A 19,348-nucleotide genomic window follows, 5' to 3' on the forward strand; every position below is an offset into this window, starting at 1 on the left:
ATACTGTACACACACACACACACACATATATATATATATATATATATATATATATATATATATATATATATATATATATATATATATACTTTACTAAACGAATCAAAAAACATCAAGTGAAATAATACAATCATCATTTCATCATTGATCATTTCATCATTTCAATCATTTTCATAAGTTGAAATTTAGGGGTTAGGGTTCAGGACAGCTACCCACCTATTAAAAGTATCCAATTATGAATATGGGACTACTGATATAAACTTCTTGCAATTTACATGTGTGCGCGTGCTGCTATGTATTGTATGTAAGCATATTAAGTATATTAAACTCGAGTTAATCCCCAAAACCCTCCTTCACGTTGCTTGACACTTTTCTTTTAGCCTTTTATGTGCTAAATATTTGCATATTAAAGACAAGATTGTGTAGCTGATTTGACAGAACAGGTCTAAGCAGAAATCCTTGAGGGTAAACCCACATCGCCCCTCCTCTTGTCACTTTCTGTTGTTGAAGCCGTTACAGGAAACATGTTGTAGCTGTTCCAGAGTACTCAAGTATTTTAAATTCCTCATCATTCAGCTGCAAGTCTTATCTCTGAATCTTGGTGGAGACACTTTCAGTGGGTATAAAATGACATCCTGCTCTACCTGTCCCTCTTGGTTTTTGGATAAACTTATCTCGGAGAAAGCAAAGACTCCAGGTTAAGATGGACAGGCCGATCATTGATAATGTCACGCATCAGTGACTGAACATTAAATTGAGCAAACAAAGTACTGCATGTTCCGAAAGAATGGATGGCACGCAGCACAGCTGTTTAGAGTTTCTAGGTTGATGAAAAAGTTTATTGCAATTTTTGGTTTTTTGAAAAAACACTCTTTTAACTGGTTGTGACTAAGCAGTTTCCGCACAGATCTGTCAGGCATTCGCGGGAATTAGTAGTCGGAATCATTTTACATTGTTGCAATTCATGCTGAACTCATCTAAACCCTCAGGGAAAATCAGATCTTTTCAACTATCTTGTCATTATTTAATTTCAATGTTACGGAAATTCTTTTTTAATTATTTTTGAAGTGGCAGAGCTCTGCCAAAGTGAAGGGTGTGCATCCATAGAGCGGTTTGAGAGACTTGTAGGACTATAGGTTTAAGCGTTAAAACCGCTTTCATTACGTGCCAATATCTTTTATTAGAGATGTTCCCAATCACATGTTCAAACAGCTCTCGAATTCTTGAGTATGTCAGATGACTTGGTTCTCATTCTGATCGCTTATTGTACCATCCCTCCCACATTTCTAATGTAGATGCAGACAGAAAGAACTGACAGAACAACTACGTAAGACCTGGCCAAAAGAAACAAGGTGTGGCAGTTTTACAGTCTGAAGCAACTTTTCTTTTCTGGGAAGAAAAAAATCCTTGATAAGTTTGAGGCCCCTCATGTGTCATTTTCCACCACCAAACCTGGGTGTGTGAAAACATTTTATTTTACAGTTTTAACAAATATTGCAAGAGCTTTTTTTGCGAATAAGAATAATTAAGCATAATTTGAATCTGAATTTGTGCCAGAGGAAACAAGAATGGGGAAAATCAAAAAATAAATGAATATCAACAACCGATTATGTAAAAATTATGCTATTTTAATTACATTTAATTGACTATTTTGTTAAACCGTCTGAGGTGAGCCATAATTTTTAATGCTAAATATAATTGTTTTGGATTCTAAATACATAAAGTAAATACTCCATAGGGTTTTTACATAGCCTAAAGAGTTTCAGTCGTGATTTGATAAATGATTACCAAAGCCTTCAAAATAGACACATATTATGTTTTTCACATGTGCAAAGAAACGAGAGTAGTACAAATAAGATGTCGCTCCAAGATGTTCATCAGTAAATACAGTGCTCCAGTGGCTGCATTTACTATATAATATACAATATAATAACAAAAGCTACTGTAAATGTCACTGTGCAGCAGTCATATAGGGTAATTATTAACCTAGCACTAAAGAGGTGTACATATCAGGGACTAAATTCATTCAATAAGGTGTCTGAGGCTACAATATAATTTGAATAATAACAAATGGAGTTAGCAATGTCTTTTACAACTATATATTTAGTATTAAATACAAAAATATATATTTTCATTGTAGAGAGATTGTAGAGACATTTTTAGCATTGTTAGAATGACCACCACAAAAAAAAAAAACAGATTTTTGGGGAGAAAACATAAACTGGAGTGCTATTTTTATTACTAGATAAATGTTATATTATTACTTCTGTGCCTTTGCATATTTAGAAAACAACAGACTTATACTTAATGGAAAAAATATGTGAGATCATACTGTAACAGTATGCCAAAAAAGAAAATATTTTTTCATGTACAATCATACCCACATACCTGCCCACCCACATAAAAAAAACACATAAAACTGTCAGGGGAAAATTCCAAAACAAAAGAGTCACTTCTGCTTAAAACTTGATGAATGAAAGGGATTTCCAGGTTTGTGCTTTACTCTGGGTTTTCTAGCATAAAAATAATACAACCACAGCAAGTTTCTCAGTTTGCCTCATTTAAGTTGTGAGATTTTAAAATATATCAATGAAGGCATCACAGCAAAATGTCTTTACTTTTACTTTATTACAGTCATTGTTTGTCTAAAATGGGCATGTAAGGCTTCCAGCTATTTCTGTTAAAATAAATTGGTTAAATTAAACAGCAGCTTCCCCGTTACTAATCTCAATCCTGGTATCTACTGCCTCTCCCAGCTGGACAATGCATCTGATTTTCTGCTCATTGTTCTTGTCTTGACACCCACAAATTCCTGAATAACAGGAAGTAAAGAGTATGAGAAACAGTTCCTAATGTAATGTGATTCAGCTTAGTAAGAGGAAAGCAGGCTGCATTCTTTAGGGGAGGACAGATAATACAAACAATGTGAGATTCACAGCAATAAATTAAACTTTTTTTTTTTTTTTTTTTTTTTTTTTTTAACAGAACGAGGCCTTTTCTTTTTCAGCATGATGATAGGGCACAATTTACCAAGTCTTGATGCAAACCAGAAAAGTCATTCCATATTATCGGTGCATGACTTCACAGGAAGCAAATTAATGAGTGGAAAACCTTCCAGAGGTCTGAAAGCTGTTATAGCAGCAATGGCAGGATTTAGTTCACTTTGTTTTGAAATGAACTCTTTTAGCACATCTGGGTGTGGTGTTCAGGTGTCTGCACGCTTTAGGTCATTTCAATGTAGCGTTTAAGATAGTATCAGTTACTGAGAAAGCTACGTAATTCGGTATCAGTAAGGATAAAGAAAAGGATGTGAGCTGAAGTTTTTGGGTGTGCAAATAATTGCTAATAGTATGCTGTAATTAAGTTTTATGATATATGATTTAACTATTGTGATTTTAATGCAACTAGACCTGTTAATCACAAATGCTGACTTTTGTTTTGCAAACCAATAAGAACACAAACAAGGGAATTTTTGGTAGGTGTTCGGGTGGAGACAGAGCTAGAAGACTTTAAATATTTAAAACAAGGCTCAGAAGTAATTACTTCATTGAACTGCATTATTAAATAATCAAAAAACACACCTAATAAACAATCATAAATTCCACCATTTAATTTGATGGTTAAGGTAATTATGATGTCAATCTTATGATGTTTTATCTGTTCCTTTTGGCTTAGTCATGGCATGTTGGTTTCTTGATTTTATATGCAAATTAAATTTATATGCAAATTACTGTTTAAGGGCACTCTGAGTGTGAATGTGTGAGAGAGTGTGTGTGTGTGTGTGTGTGTGTGTGTGTGTACTTGAAGGGGTTTGTAACCAATCCAGAACAAAACCTGTTACATAGCATGTCAAATCTTATGTATGTTAATAACCAAATTTATGTATGTTAATAACCAAACTTTCAGTAATACTTCATATAACTACTAAGGAGCTGACAAAAAGGCAAACTGACACTGTACATCAGCTATTTAATATTTATTTACAACAGGATATTAACATTTCATCTCGTAAATACCATACTCAGATCATGCATTCAATAACAGAACAGTTTCAAATATACCTTTTAAGTGCCTCAAAAAGCTTACTTTAAAAAAAGGTTTTGCTGAGTGTAACTGCTCATATTGCATCATTATAATCATGTTAGTAGAACATAAAAAGCAGAAGATAGGAAAATATAACTAAAATTGAAATATTATGATGTACAGTACAGTGAAAAAAAACATCATTGGATTGGAGAGACCGAAAATTATTTTTTCTTGTGCCATTGAAAATCAGTCTAAGTTTCCATTTTATGACTACAGTTTCAGATATGGCATTATTTGTTAAATTACAGAGAACCTTGTTGTTGTAAACATCTACATTCAGTTCAGAAATCAATGTTAAATTAATTACAATGCTTGTCAGTAGGCCTACGACATGACACCAACACACGGCTGTATTGCAACTGATATACAAAGTAAACGTAATATGGTTTACACGCCAGTGTTTCTAGCACTACACACTAAAATAAGTCAGATTTAGTGTTCAAATTGATCAGTAAGGGGGAATAACAGTGGAGCAGTCTGATTTCTTCTATATACCATTAGCGTTCTTAATTCTACTTAACCAAATAAATCTAACAATCCGTAAGCAAAGCTGAAAATGGAGCATAAATAAAGGTAGTGGAACATGTATGTTGGTTGAAAGATCACACTGACTGTGAATCTTTTGAAAGGAGCAATCCATTCCGTACGCCCTAACACACAGGTGGAGACCAAGTGGCAGTGAAAGACAGGAAGCTATTTAGTGATTTAAAACAAAGCTAATTATCGTAACAAATGGGAACTTGAATTTAAAGAGGTAGACGGGGCATGTTCTGTAGCAGACAGAAAGAGACACCTCCTGATAAACAACGAGACCCATTATTAAGAGGCTGTCATTTGACAATTACACATTGCATGGAATTTTTTTCCATCGTTTTTTTTGACCTTGTTGGCTGTTAGTTATTATTTAAACTGACACTGGGAAGGGAGTGTCCCAAATGATAAAGGCTGCTTTTATGCAACAACAAAGAATGAAAATCTTGTAGTTACGTTCTATATAATCTACAATGAGACATAATTATTGTCTTAAGAAGGTGCACATTACATTTGCAAGGAAATTAATGCAGATGTCACACAAAGTTAAGGCGCAAGTGAGGTCCCTTTTGAATCAGACAAAGGACCAGAGGCAAATCATGGTTTGGATGTCACTTATGCCTTTTTTATTTTATGATTGGTGAGTCTATTTTGCTTTATCTAGAAACACTGCATAGTTCAAGGTTTACTGTTTTCTGGTTAACTAATAATGAGATGTGAATGAATTTCTCAAGAAATCTGTCTATGGCAGTGCTGCCAAGATGTGTAATGTTTTGTTTATTGACACGCTGTCGATCATAAATGTCAATGGACTTTATTCCGCTCTGCAGATAGTAACATACCCCCCCTCCCCCTTTTTTTTACCATGCTGGCTTAGAATGTTCAGTGTGAAAATACAACCAAATGTGTACAGATACCCTAGGGATCTTTACATATACACACAAAAATATATAACAAATAACTTTTACATCTCATTTGAAGCATTACCATATCCTATCCAAGAAATCTAAACATTCTTGAAACTTCAATATTTTTCAATGTACCAGTTTACAAGGTGCATGGGGAAAAAAGATAAAAAGAGAGGCTGTAAGTATTTAACACTGCTAATAATTGAAAAGACTGAATATAAAAATATACGAAAATCATTCTGCCATGAATGTTATGCAGAATAAACTGTTTATGAAGAAATTTTATACTGTAACGTCGAAATGAAAAGGAAAGTGAAAGAAAAAAAACTAAATATATAAAACTAAATATATTTATATTAATATATTTAACTAAATATATAAAAATGAAATAAAATATTAAAGCCAGCCTTATAAAGCATTATTATTCCCATCATTAAAAAGTCCATTAGCAATATCATGCAGAGCAGGATAAATGTCCTTTTGTGTACATAAATTAAGCAACTAAAGACGGCTGAGTTTGTGATAATGTGAAGATTCTGTTTTCATTGTAGCAACAGTTTCTGCCTGATGCTAAAGCTAGAAGGGCTTGCTTTAGCTCATCCATCTGAAGTCCACCATGTGCCCCTGAATCATAACGGCGGCCATAGCTAGTGGGGCTGTAAGATGAGGAAAAACCCATGGAGAAACCTGAGCCTGTAGCATCAAAACTTCCCCTTCTAGAGCCTGATCTTGAACCAGTTCTGGATCCAGACCTCGACCCTGAAGTTGACCCAGAGCCACTGATGCTGTATGGGCTGTAAAGGCCTTTGCTTGACTGAGAGGATGCCTCTAGCAACCTCAGGCCAGATCCTTCCTCGATCATGCTTCTGTCCATGGCATCCTTGTATGAGATCTTGAGTTTTGTTTTGGGGCAGGTGAGGTATTTTGAATATCCACTGACATCTCTCAGTTTCTGTGCAGTGCGTGCATCTAGTGTGCCCTTCTTGACAGCATCATCCAGTGACACTCTTCCTGAAACATCTGGTTCAATTAAGCCACCTGTTAGGTACTGGACTTCAAGGAAGCGTTGGCCAGCTTCGTAGTAGAGCCAACCCTTCTTTAAGGCTTGAGCGGCGGACATTTTGGTTTTGGTTCTTGGATCTTCAAATCCCTGAAAAGCTTTCTGAGCTAGGTTGATACGATCAACCATGATCTTGTCCACCAGCCCTTTATTCATTGCATCAGCAACAGAGAATTTCTCCCCAGTGTTTGGGTCAATAATTCCACCTGTGCATGCTTGTGCTTCTAGTAATCTTTGACCAGTGATGTTGTCAACTAGATTCCGATGCATTGCCTCTGTAACTGACACCTTTTCCAAAGTATCTGTATCTAAAATTCCAGCAACTGGTCCAGTTTCCTCTGTTGGATCAGTCCAGGTTGTGGCCGGTGTCTTTATGGATGGAATTGGACTCATGGGATAGGATGAGCTGGATCCAAAAGAAGATGATCGAGATCTGAAGCCACTCATATTACCAGAAAGCATGTCTGCAAATTCAGTGATGGAAAGGGTACCAGCACGGTACTGGTCCAAAGCTGACTGGTCTATGAGGCCCTTGGAGATAGCATCATCAATGTCATACTGCCGTCCAGACCTTCTGTCAATGATCATAGACTTAACAACACCATCCGATGATGAGGTGGTAATTTCTTCCCATTCACACTCTTGTTCTGCAAGCTCAATATATGTTTGATGGTCAATGAGTCCTTTGCGGTATGCCTCATACACTGACATTTCTTTTCCTGTTTCTGGATCTACAATGACAACTCTACGTTTGCGGACTGAAGACTTGGAGGATGTCTTTCTTTCTCGTTTCTTTTCTTTCAGCAGTAAAAGTGAAAGTCCGGTTTCAGTGTCTGTCATGCAGCGCTCCATGAGCTGGAGGTAGGTCAGATTCTCTTCTGTGTTCGGATCGAAGAACCCCTTTGTGTCGTCAGAGGGATCAGTGAGAATACCATTCATCTCTTCATCAAAGAGGCCCCGTTTGTAGGCCATTTCAACAGGCAGTCGATGACTCTCTTCAGGATCGATGATTCCACCGGTGGCTATTTGCGCTTCAAGCAGACGGATACCATGGTCTTTCAGAATAAGACCTTTCTTCATAGCCTGGAACAGGGAGATCACCTTGCCAGAATATGGATCCTTGTAGCCAGTCACAGCTCGTTCAGCAGAGAGGAGCTTATCTTTAAATTCTGGTCCCACAACTCCCATTTTTACAGCTTCAGTGACATTCATTTTGAGATTTTTGATCGGATCAATTATGTACCCAGTAGCTGCCTGAGCCTCCAGAAGTTCAAATGCAGTCCCTGGTCTGATCATGTTCTTCTTCATGGCTTGGTAGACTGACAGTCGATCTTTGGTAGCCTCTACATACACACCTGCAATAGAGCTAATACCTTCAAGATATTTCTTCAGGTCTTTACTAAGGTCCTCCACAGAAATGGTACCCTCCATGAGTGCTGTGTAGGTTTTCTGATCAATAATTTGAGAACGCAACAACTCATCTGGGGTGATCTGCTTTCTAAGGCCCTTAAATAGAAGTCTCTTGTCTGCCAGAGACAACAATCGTAAACCACTGTCTTTATCAACCTTGCATCTTTTAAGAAGTAGTGCATAAGACAGCTTTTCATCTGTTGTAGGATCCATAAACTGTTTGACATCTCCACTTGGATCGGATATCCTATCACTGGTTTCTTTGTTTATGTAACCACGTTGCATGGCAACATCAGATGGGAGGCGGAAATAGTACTCTGGATCCATGAGGCCACCTGTTGCCAATTGGGCCTCCAAAAGTTTCATTGCATAATCCTCAGAAACAAGGTCCTTTTTCATGGCTTGGAATAAAGAAATTACTTTACCACTATAGGGATCCTTATAACCTGTGACTGCTCTTTCAGCAGACAAGAGTTTGTCATGAATCTCTGGGCCAACAAGACCTTTCCGAACGGCCTCATCAACTGTCAACAATTCATCTTTCACAGGATCAGTGATGAATCCTGTTGCTGCTTGTGCCTCCAATAGATCTATGCCAATGTCAGGTTTTATAAGACCTCTCTTCATGGCTTGGTAAATGCTAACCTTAGCATAGTTATCTGAGAGTATTCCAGCGATGCTGCCTGTTCCAAAAAGATACTGCTTCACGCTTGGCATCTCCATAACCTCCCGAATCGTTTTCTTGCCTTGTTTGAGCAGGTTGTAAGTTTCGAGGTCTATAATGCGAGCTCTGTAGAGTTCATCAATAGTAACTCTGCGCCTGATCACATCACACGACATACTTTGCTCAGTCCTGATGATCTCTCTTTGTTCAATAATTTCGATTATAATGATGACCATTCTCTCCTTTGTGATTTTTCCAGAGCGGTACTGTTCAAGAAGTCTTTGTCTTTCTTCTTCTGGAAGCAAATCTGATTTCATGACTTCCCATAATGTCACTTGTTTCCCTGCAAAGCTCTCATGTGGTATGTCAATTTGAGTGTTAGCCAAGTCCATTTGTGCTTGCTCTTCAGAGTAAACATAGGATTTCTCAGCTTTCTCTGGAGTCTGGGCTTTGGAAAGTGGCAACAGTACAATTCCAAACTCTGGATCAGTCATGCACCTCTCCTTCAATTGTTTGTATGTGACATTCTCATCCTTGTTAGGGTCAGTGAAACCTTTGATGTCATCTGTGGGGTCTTTAAATGAATTGGCTAATTGCTTGCTGAAGTAGCCACGCTGAATGGCTATATCACTGGGAAGTCGATGGCTATTTACTGGATCAATTATACCTCCAGTAGCCTCCTGAGCCTCTAGAAGAGGTATGGCATGTTCTCTTAGTACAAGCTGTTTTTGCATTGCTTGAAGAAGAGAGATCTTATTACCAGTGTATGGATCTTTGTAACCACTAACGGCTTTCTCTGCAGATAGCAGTTTCTCATGAAGCTCTGGACCAACAATGCCAGCCTTAACAGCATCATCCACTGTAAATTTTTCATTTCTGATAGGATCAACTATGTAGCCAGTAGCTGCTTGGGCTTCAAGCAGGGACAGGCCTGTGTTTGGTGTCAGTAGTTTCTGCTGTACTGCTTGGTAAATGCTGAGTTTTTCCTTGCTTTTTTCTAAAAATACCCCAGCAATACAATCAGAACCTTGCAAGTAGCGTTTAATGGAGTCACCAATTTCTGCAGGTTTCTTTTTGCCTTGTTGAATTTTATCATAGGTGTCTTTGTCAATGATTTTAGACTCAAGCAAGGAACTGGCTGGTACAGGACCCCTAAAACCTTCAAAGTTGTCCTGTCTCTTTTTTTCTTTTTCATCTACTGTAGAGATCACAATCTTGATCAGTTTTTCAATAGTGATTTTTCCTGTTCTATACTGCCGAATAAATTCAATCCTTTGTTCTTCTGTGAAATATTCAGAGTTGATAATTTCCCAAATGGTGATTATTCTTCCTTTAAAAAGTCCACTGTGTAACTCAACTGTAGCATGGCTCAATGTCTCTTTAGTTTGTGCATCAGAAACTGGTTCCATTTCCTTTGACTTGATTGCCTTTTCTGATAGTAACAGCAATGGGAAACCAGTCTGCTTATCAGTGATGCATCTTTTTAGCAGTTCAGCATAAGTGACCTTTTCTTGTGTGTTGGGATCAACAAATACTGTATTGGAGTCTGCTGGGGTACTTAAGTTTTTGTTCATCTCCTCATTTAGGTAACCTCGTTTATATGCAATTTCTGGAGTGATGCGGTAACTTTTCTCAGGGTCAATAATTCCACCAGTTGCAAGTTGAGCTTCCAGCAGACGGACACCTTGGTCTTTCTTAATGAGATCTTTTTTCATTGCCTCAAACAGGGATACCGTTTTTCCAGTATATGGATCTTTGTAACCACAAACAGCTCTTTCTGCAGACAACAATTTTTCATGCAGCTCTGGGCCAACAACACCACCTTTGACTGCTTCATCAACTGTGAGCTTTTGGTTTTTAACTGGATCAATTATGAAGCCTGTACCGGCTTGGGCCTCCAAAAGGTTTAGTGCAGGCTCTGTTCCAAGTAAGTCCTTCTTTATAGCTTCATAGAAAGACATCTTTTCAGAAGTTGACTCAATCTGCACTCCAGCAATACTGTGTGTGCCCTTTAGGGCTTTCTTGACAGGTTCAAGCTCAGACACCTCTTTAAGAGTAGCTTTTCCATTGTGTAATTTGTTAAATAAATCTTTATTAATAACTTTTGCTTCCAGAAGTTCAGACGCTGGCACTGATGATCTCAAACCATCAAACGCAGGTTCCTTCTTGTTCTCTTTGTCTTCTACAACAGTTATTACAATTCTAATTATTTTTTCAACTGTAATTTTGCCTGTCTTGTATTGACGGATAAGATCTTTTCTCTGATCTTCAGTGAAGTACTCAGAGTTTATGACCTCCCAGATGGTGACAGTCTTTCCTTTAAATCTTCCAAATGGAACTGTTAAGTTAGCCTTACTAAATACATCTTTAGTTTCCTCATCTGTATAAGTTCTTTCAACTTGGGCTGCTTGTTCTGTGATTGGTAGTAATGGAATGCCTGTCTCAGGATCAGGTTTGCATCGCTCCAGTAACTCACCATAGGTGAGGCTATCCTGAGTGTTGGGGTCAATGAAAGCTTTTTTGTCAGCAGGAGGGCTGGAAAGAACTTTGCTTAGGTCTTCATCGAGTTGGCCTTGTGTGCATGCCATCTGAACAGGTACACGGTGGCTATTGACAGGATCAATTATCCCACCTGTTGCATATTGAGAGTCAAGAAGTTTAGAGGCTTGGTCTTCTGCAATTAAACCTTTTTTCATTGCTTCAAACAGTGAGACTGTATCTCCAGTGAATGGATCTTTGAATCCTGTGGCAGCCCGTTCGGCAGACAACAACTTGGTGTGCAACTCGGGTCCAATTAATGTATCCTTCACAGCTTCACTGACGCAGAGTTTTCTGTTCTTAATGGGGTCAATTATGAAACCAGATGCAGCTTGGGCTTCGAGAAGCATCATAGCTGTGCTTTGTGGAATCTTCTTGTCCTTCAAAGCTTGATATATACTCATTTTCTGGTTGGGTTCAACTATTACACCTCCAATGCAGTCTTTACCTTTCAGGCACATCTTGACCTTGTCACTCTTAGAAAGCTCTTGCACGGTTGTTTTGCCTTTCTTAAGCTTGTCAAATTCTTTTTTGCTAAGCACACCAATCTCATGAAGTCTGCTTGCAGGCACCTTGTCTCTGATTCCATCAAAGGCCAGGGGTACATCTTTCTTCACACCATCCACTTCTGAAGAGCCATTTAGGACCTTCTTTGTTGTTTCTACCATGGTCATTTGAATTAATTCTTCTTCAGGGACACTGTCAGTTTGGATCTCAATCTCTTTGGTGTGGGATGGTTTCTGTGAACTCTGAAGTTGCTGGAGTTTTTCTCGTAAGTTCTTGTTTTCTTCTGCCAGAAGTTTCTCTTGTTCAAGTTTTTTCTTTTCAAGTTCTTGCATTTCTTTTTGCTTGGAATGCATCTCTTCCTCAGCATCCTTTTGCTTTTTGATAGCAGCATCCATGGCAGACTGCAGTTTCTTTTTCTCCTCCTCCATTTGCTTCTTCTGCCGCTCCTGTTCATCTTTGAGTGCTTCAGCTTTTTTAACTTCATCTTCAAATAGCTTCTCCAGCTTCTTTTTCTCTGCCTCAACAGCTTTCTCTTTCTTCAGCAGTGTTTCTTTTTCTGCTAAGAATGTTTGCTGAAGGATAGACTTTTCCTGCTGTAACTGTTCTTGTTGTACATTGGCCATCTGTGATAAAGTATAAAACAATAATTATTTAAATACACAGCATAAATAAATATCAATGGACAAGGAAAAATATAACTGCACAAATCAAATGCAAATTTTATGTTACATCAGTACCCTTACCATTTAATTAATATCTTTCTTGCATGCTGTTGTGTCATATCGTGTATTGTGTTTATGTAATTCTGTGGCTATAGTGATTTCCATTTGAAATACAGTTAAGTAAACAGCATACCCTAAACTTGAAAAATCTGAAGAATAATTTTTAAATTGTTCTAGCAAATAAAATTCAAAAGTCAAAAAGTTAAAAAATAGTAATGCACCCAATTGAGTTTCATTGTTTAGGAACAAATACTCATACATTTTTCTCAATATCTTCTACAGAAAAAAGTCATACAGGTTTCTTTTTTATGTATTTATATTTTTTAGACTAATTCTACCGCTATACTTTAGATAATTAATATTTACATAATTATCTTTTCCATGAAAATCACTCTAACCACAGAATCCAATTAATACAGTACACTCAATGACAACTTTACTGCATACTACTAGATATTAATTAAAAGGTACACTAATATCTAACAAATTGACTACATTTAGTTCACTGAATAAATAAGTAAAAATTAAGAAAAGTACAGCACATTATAGTGTCCATTTTACAGATATTAAACATTAATAACAAATAAATTGTGATATTAATAACTTGAAAATATGGGCTGCATTTAGTATACATAACTGTATACTTAATAAATGCATTTATAATATTCAGTAATTATTTATACTGTATCATGGACACTTTAACGTATAAAAGGACCAGAACATCTTTGTTCATGACAATTGCAGGCTTTGTTACTACTGTGACTGCTAACATGCAACTTCCATGAACAAAGGTTCAGAAGTTGTATGAAAACTGTTAATTGTTAATTAAGGGGTTTAAGGATAAGTTATAAAACACTAGGCCACAGTACTACAATATATAACAATACCTCTTTTGATTGTTTTTGTAAGTCAGCTGCCTCTTTTTTCAGTTTTTCTTTTTCTTTTTCAAGTTCTGCAATTGCGTTATGCAGATCATCAGCCTCTTTTTTGCTCTGCAGCCTCTGTACTTCCAGTTTCTCAACAACAGTATGTTTTTCTGAAGTCTGTTTTTCAGTTTCTAGTAGGCGGGATTTGATTTCATCTGCTTGTTTCTTGAATTTTTTAGCTTCCTCCTCAGCTTTTGATTGAGCATCACTTAGCTGTGCCACTTTGACCTTCAGGTTTTCAGCCTCGGCGGTAATCTCTAATTGCCGCTTGCGTTCAGCCTCTAAGGATTTCTGGAAACCTTCAGTCTCCTGCTCCAGGCGCTCCTGCATCTCCTTTTTGGCCTCCATTAGCTTTTGAGCCTCTACCTGTGCCTGATCTTTCTGTTTCTGGAGCTTTTCAGCTTCTGCCTTTAGTTTTTTTGCCTCCTGAATGGCCTGTTTTTTCTCTTCCAGCATCTTATCAGCCAGTTCCCTCTGTTTTGCGAGATCAGACTCTGCAATTTGTCGTAATCTTGCAGCTTCTTGAGCCTCAATGTTGAGCCGTGCTGCCTCCTCTGCCAATTTTTTCATGTTCTCAGCCTCTTCTTCAAGAAGTTTCTTTGTGTTGTCCTTATCTTTCTTCATAAGCTCTTGGTTTTCCTTTTCAATTTTCAGTTTCAGTTTTAGTAAGTCCTCCATCTGAATCTTGACTTTAGAGAGCTCATCCTCTACTTGAGCCTTCTGCTTCACAGCATCACTGACCTCTTGTTTAAGTCGCTTAAGTTCATCATCAAGAATTGATTTCTGTTTGTCTGTCTCATCAAGTTGCACTTTAACCTTCACTAACTCCTCCTCAACTGAAGACTTCTGCTTCAGAGTCTTTTCTGCAAGCTTTTTGTACTTGGCCATTTGAGCATCAGCATCTTGTTTTTGTTTTAAAGCAGCAGTTTCTGCCTCAGCCCGTCTGGAAGCTTCTGTCTCAGCTTCCTTCCTCAGTTTTTCAGCATCTTCCTGGGCTTTTGCCTGTTTGGCAGCTTCAGCCTCAGCTGCCTGCTTTTGACGCTCTGCTTCCTCTGCTTTCTTCTGCAACAGGGCAGCCTCTTTTTCAGCCTTGTTTTTAGCCTTTTCCGCATCTTGTGCCAGTTTCTTTGCTTTTTCAAACTCTTCCTTGAGTTTATCCTGAGCCATGGTGTCTTTATTTTGCTGGAGAAGAACATCTTGGGCTTTCTGTTCAGCAGCAGAGCACTTTTGTGCAGCCTCTTTGACTAAAATGACTTGTTTCTCAGCTTCTTTCTCTGCAAGCACCTTCTGCTTTTTAGCATCTTCTGCTAACTTCATAAGACGCTCAACCTCCTCTTGAGCAGCTTTGTGTTGCCTTGCTGCCTCTTCTTCTGCAGCTTGGATTTCTTTCACCTTGGCCTCTGCCTGTTTCCTTTTTTTCTCTTCTTCCAAAGCAAGTTTTCTGAATTTCTCTGCCTCTTCCTCTGCCTTCGCTTTGCTCTTTTGTGTCTCATCTGCGATTCCCTTCAGTTTGTTAAGCTCAAGTTCAAGGTCCCGTTTGCCAGTTGAAGCCTTTTCGAAATTGAGTTTGAGAATGTGGATTTCCTCCTCCACCACTTTCCTCTGCTTCAAGGTTTCTTCTACAATTTTCTTTTGTCTGTCAAGCTCAGTGTCTGAGGACTTCTTTAGCTGATCAATCTTTTCTTCAATCTCTTGCTTATGCTGTGCCGCTTGATCTTCAAGAACTTTCCTCTGGTAGGCCTCGTCTTCTGCTTTTCTCTTTAGACGGTCATTTTCTGCCTCCTTCTCTTTCAAAGCGATCTCAGCTTCGGTTTTTAGACGGGTTGCTTCATTGATAGCTGCTAACTTTTCTTTGAGGATCTTCTCAGCCTCTGCTCTCTGGCGTGCAGCTTCTTCTTCTGCAATCTGCCTCTGTTTCTTTGCTTCTTCTGCAACTGACCTCAGTTTAGTTGCCTCCTCAGCCAGTTCCTTCATCTTGGCGGCCTCAGATTCAAGTAGTTGTTTGCTTTTTTCAGTGGTTGACATAGACTCTTTCTCAGCTTTGAATTTCATCTTCAACAAAACTTCCATCTCCTTCCTAACTTTGACCAGTTCCTCCTCCAGCTCTTTTTTCTGTTTAACAGCGGCATTAACGTCATTTTTGAGACGCTGGAGCTCATCATCCAAAACTGTCCTCTGTTGTTCAGCATGCTCAAAATCTGCTCTTAACCGAATAAGCTCTTGCTCTGCTGCAAGCTTCTGTTTAGCTGTCTCTTCAGCCATCTTTCTTTGATTCTCCAGTTCCTTTTCAGCAGTTTCTTTCTGTTTAAGAGCAGCCTCCTCAGCTTTTGCTCTCTTCTTTGCCTCCCGTTTGGCCTCCTCCTTCTGTTTCTCTGCCTCCTCCTGAGCTGCAGTTTTTTTATTTGCCGCCTCCTCTGCCTGGAGCCGGAGACGGAGAGCTTCATTAGCCTTCTGTCTCCATGTCTCTAGCTCCTTCTCTGCCTGCTCTCTTGCCTTATTTGCTTCAGCTTGCTGCTTTTTGAGGTGTTCTGCCTCTTCCTGCAGTTGAATGACCATTACCTGCTCATGTTTGAGCGACTCTTCCAGTTTTGCTGTTAATGTCAATTGTTTACTCTCAAGCTGGGTGGCTGCAGTCTTCTTAGCTACCTCCTCTACCACTTGAATCTGTCGCTGTTTTTCCAGCTCTGCTTGCTTCAGGTGCCTCTCAGCTTCCTCAGCTTGGAGCTTGAACTTCTCAAGATCCTGAAGGGCCTTCTTCTTCTCTTTGGCAGCTTCCTTTTCTGCTTCTGATTTTAGTTTAAGCTCCTCCTCTGCCTTGCGTTTCTTCTGAGTCTCTTCAGCAACTTGTTTCTGAAGCTTCTCTGCCTCGTCCTGAGCTGTCTTTCGAAGCTTGTCAGCATCTGCCGCTTTGTCCCTGAGCTGCTGAAGCTCTGTTTCAGCAGTATTTTTTTGTTTCATCGTTGTCTCCAACTGAAGCCGGATTATACGGATTTCTTCTTCAATTCTTGTGCGGCTTTGGAGTGCTTCCTCTACCTGTTGAGTCTTAGACTTGATTTCCTGCTCTGAAATGCTTTTGAGCTCCTGAAGCTCTCGCTGGATATTGTGCTTCTGTTTTTCAGCATCAACAGCGACATCCTGTCGTTTGCTGACTTCGTCTTTCATTTTTGTCTTCAGCTCATTTGCCTCTTGTTCTGCTTTAACAATAGCCTTTTCCTGAGATTCAGCTAACTTTCTTTGTTTTTCTAGTTCGGCCTGCATTTCGGCCAGTTTTTTCCTCTCTTCCTCCTTTAGTTTTTCTGCAGCTTTCTGTATTAGTGGAAGTAAAACGTTGGGGAAACAGGGATAAAGTTAAGCATTTAAGAGTTAGATATTACAGACACATGTAAGTACATACAAATGTAAGTACATGGACAAAGTAACGGTAGTTAGACTAAATAGTTATACTAAGTTAAAAAAGAACTTATAAAGTTACAGAAGGTTTATGAAGGATAATATAAGTGTATGGAACACAAAATGAGACACAATCACTTGACAAAACACTACAGCTGGAATACTGAATGGCATTATACTGAATGGCATCATGCTAATGAACTGTTATTACTGGATATGGTTTTCTATCTTTTAATTCTGAACACTAAAGAAACACTAAACACTAAACTTTTTTTTTTTTTATAAATATTTAGATTATAAAAGGTTTACAGAAGGTCATGATTCAAAGAGGTCAAATATAGCCTTCAATAGAATGTAGCCTTTTTTTTACTGTAGCGAGTCACTGAAGAAAGTATTTGGAAATGTACAGTATATTCAAGGTTTTATTATGCATATAACAGAACAGCTTAGTGATGCAGCAAAGAAAGAATGACACCATAAGGGGGAAAAGAAGAAAATAAGTCTGATGAATGCCAAACAGTTTAGATTTTGAACAATCCAATAATATATATTAATGCATATATTATTTAAAATGTATGTGTATTTCTAAATAATACAAATGTAATTAACAGGGGGACTAGATAAGGATGAACATGCATTTTTTGGACAATTTACCTCTTTAGTGCCCAAACATGACAAACATTCATCATGATAAAGCACTGGCAAGCAGTTTCAAGAAGCAAACAAGAAAATAAAGGTTAGAAAGGAAAATGGAAACAAAAAACAAGAAAATAACTACAGGAAGTGGTGAAGCATACTCAGAGGGAAAATCAACAATCAGAGCACAAAGGAATGATGGGTAAGAATGCTGCTTTTCCAAAAGCAGCAGACAGAATCCAACCAGGAAATTAAACTAGAGGACAAATGTGGCATCCCTGCTACATTGCACCATGCATTAACTTTTTACTGGACGATAGAAAAGTTTTAGTTTGCTTCAGGCTCAAAGATACCTACATAACTGAGAGCTCACTATTATGGAAGAGATTTAAAAAAACCTCCATAGTAGCAAACAGATAATGAAAGACATACGTAGTGAAAGAAATGGGATGTGCTGCACCACTAGCATTACCATTACTGAAGATCTAGGTGAGCACCTCGATCTGTTACATTTTTTATTTTCAAAACTTTTACCTCTAGCATATGACCAAAAATAGCAAATTCAGTATTGTGTCACTATCAGATAACTTAATTACAAATGTAACGTGTCTCATATGGTTTGTACAGTGAAATAAATACATATTTCATTTCCATACAACATAAATTGAGCTACATGGTTAAGTTAGTGAGTTACAGTTAGTTCTAGAGTACAAATTTGACCCTTACCTCTTCATCCTCTAGACGGCGTTGTGTCTCAATTATGAATTTAATATACTGACTCGAAAGAGTCATCAGCTCACTGTAGCGCGTTCTCAGAGTCACATACTGAAAGATGGTTTTAAAGTTACTTAGCATGTCATGTATGAAATACAATCAAGAAAAAAAAACCAATCACAACACATACAGTGTGTTTATTTAATGCATTTATCAGAATGAGATTCGATAATGGATGGATGTCAGATATCAAAGGTACCTCTTGGATGATATCATCAGATACAGACTCCATTTTGGTTTTTTTCAAAGGAGAAGCGATGGGCTCCACCAGAGCTTTATACGTCACCAGCTGAAGCTCATAATCCTGTGTGAGAAAATGCAGTCAGACAGCTACTCAGAAATCATAAATCATAAAACATGCATGCAGTGACTTACACACCTTTATGGCATCAATGTATGCTTTAGCATATTTCTGGCACTCATCCACCTTGTCCTTGTTCTTCTCAATCTCCTCAAGCAGTTTCTATAAAGTGGATGGAAATGATAAAACTAAAATATCAACTACATTGTATTAGAGGATACTCGTTATATAAAGAAGACAGATAGATACCTTCTCCTGCATCAGCTGCTGTTGAAGGGCTTTGCTGTCACCTATAGGCACAGCATGGAGCTTGTCCTGTCTTTGTTTGGCATCTGCTATCCAACGAATAAGCCAGTCATAGCTCTGTTTGTATGCCTGCATCTGCCTGCTTAGGAGGTCAAGTTCTCGCTGCCTTAGCTCAATTTGAGCAAACACAGCCTGCCAGCGGTCCTTCAAGTTGCCCACCAGCTGCCTGTAGTGCTCCAGCTCTATGTCCCGCTCGCTGTGCAGCTGAGACATCCGGTCGTTCACTGCCGTAGCCTTCTGAAGCTCCTCTTCCAGGCGGTCAAACGTACCTTGTTTGCCCTCTGCTTCTGAGTGCAGTTTCTAGGGTCAATAAAAATGGGAACATTTACTTGAGCATGTGAGTCAGGTCATGTATGAATCAAATACATATAGGTAAGCACAAACAATTATTTCAAGAGACATCTCACCTGGAGCTGTGTTTGACTGGCCTCAACCTCTTTCTCATTAACAGGAACTTTGTTTACATCACGCAGTTGGTTTTCACACTTGTTGAGAACATCTTCGGCTCCTTGTGTGCTGCGGATTACCATGTCAATGGTCTTCAGCCTTTGTGAACAAAAACAGGATCAGCTTTATTTTATGTGAAAAG

General features: G+C 38.4%; 1 protein-coding gene across 21 annotated transcripts in view; it reads right to left on the minus strand.

Annotated features, from left to right (window-relative positions):
• Positions 1 to 3,961: 3,961 nt before the first annotated feature.
• Positions 3,962 to 19,348, minus strand: part of pleca (plectin a) — an 86,006-nt gene continuing 70,619 nt past the window's right edge. For all 21 annotated transcript variants that reach the window (XM_043217267.1, XM_043217266.1, XM_043217270.1 and 18 more), the window contains 7 exons: positions 19,167 to 19,305; positions 18,703 to 19,059; positions 18,532 to 18,615; positions 18,352 to 18,456; positions 18,105 to 18,203; positions 13,314 to 16,658; positions 3,962 to 12,327 (listed from right to left, as the gene is read on the minus strand). In XM_043217267.1, coding sequence (XP_043073202.1) covers positions 6,019 to 12,327; positions 13,314 to 16,658; positions 18,105 to 18,203; positions 18,352 to 18,456; positions 18,532 to 18,615; positions 18,703 to 19,059; positions 19,167 to 19,305 — 10,438 coding nt within the window. In that variant the 3' untranslated portion in view covers positions 3,962 to 6,018. The remainder of the gene's footprint in view (positions 12,328 to 13,313; positions 16,659 to 18,104; positions 18,204 to 18,351; positions 18,457 to 18,531; positions 18,616 to 18,702; positions 19,060 to 19,166; positions 19,306 to 19,348) is intronic.

Source organism: Puntigrus tetrazona, chromosome 19, assembly GCF_018831695.1.
Source record: "Puntigrus tetrazona isolate hp1 chromosome 19, ASM1883169v1, whole genome shotgun sequence".
Lineage (NCBI taxonomy): Eukaryota > Metazoa > Chordata > Actinopteri > Cypriniformes > Cyprinidae > Puntigrus > Puntigrus tetrazona.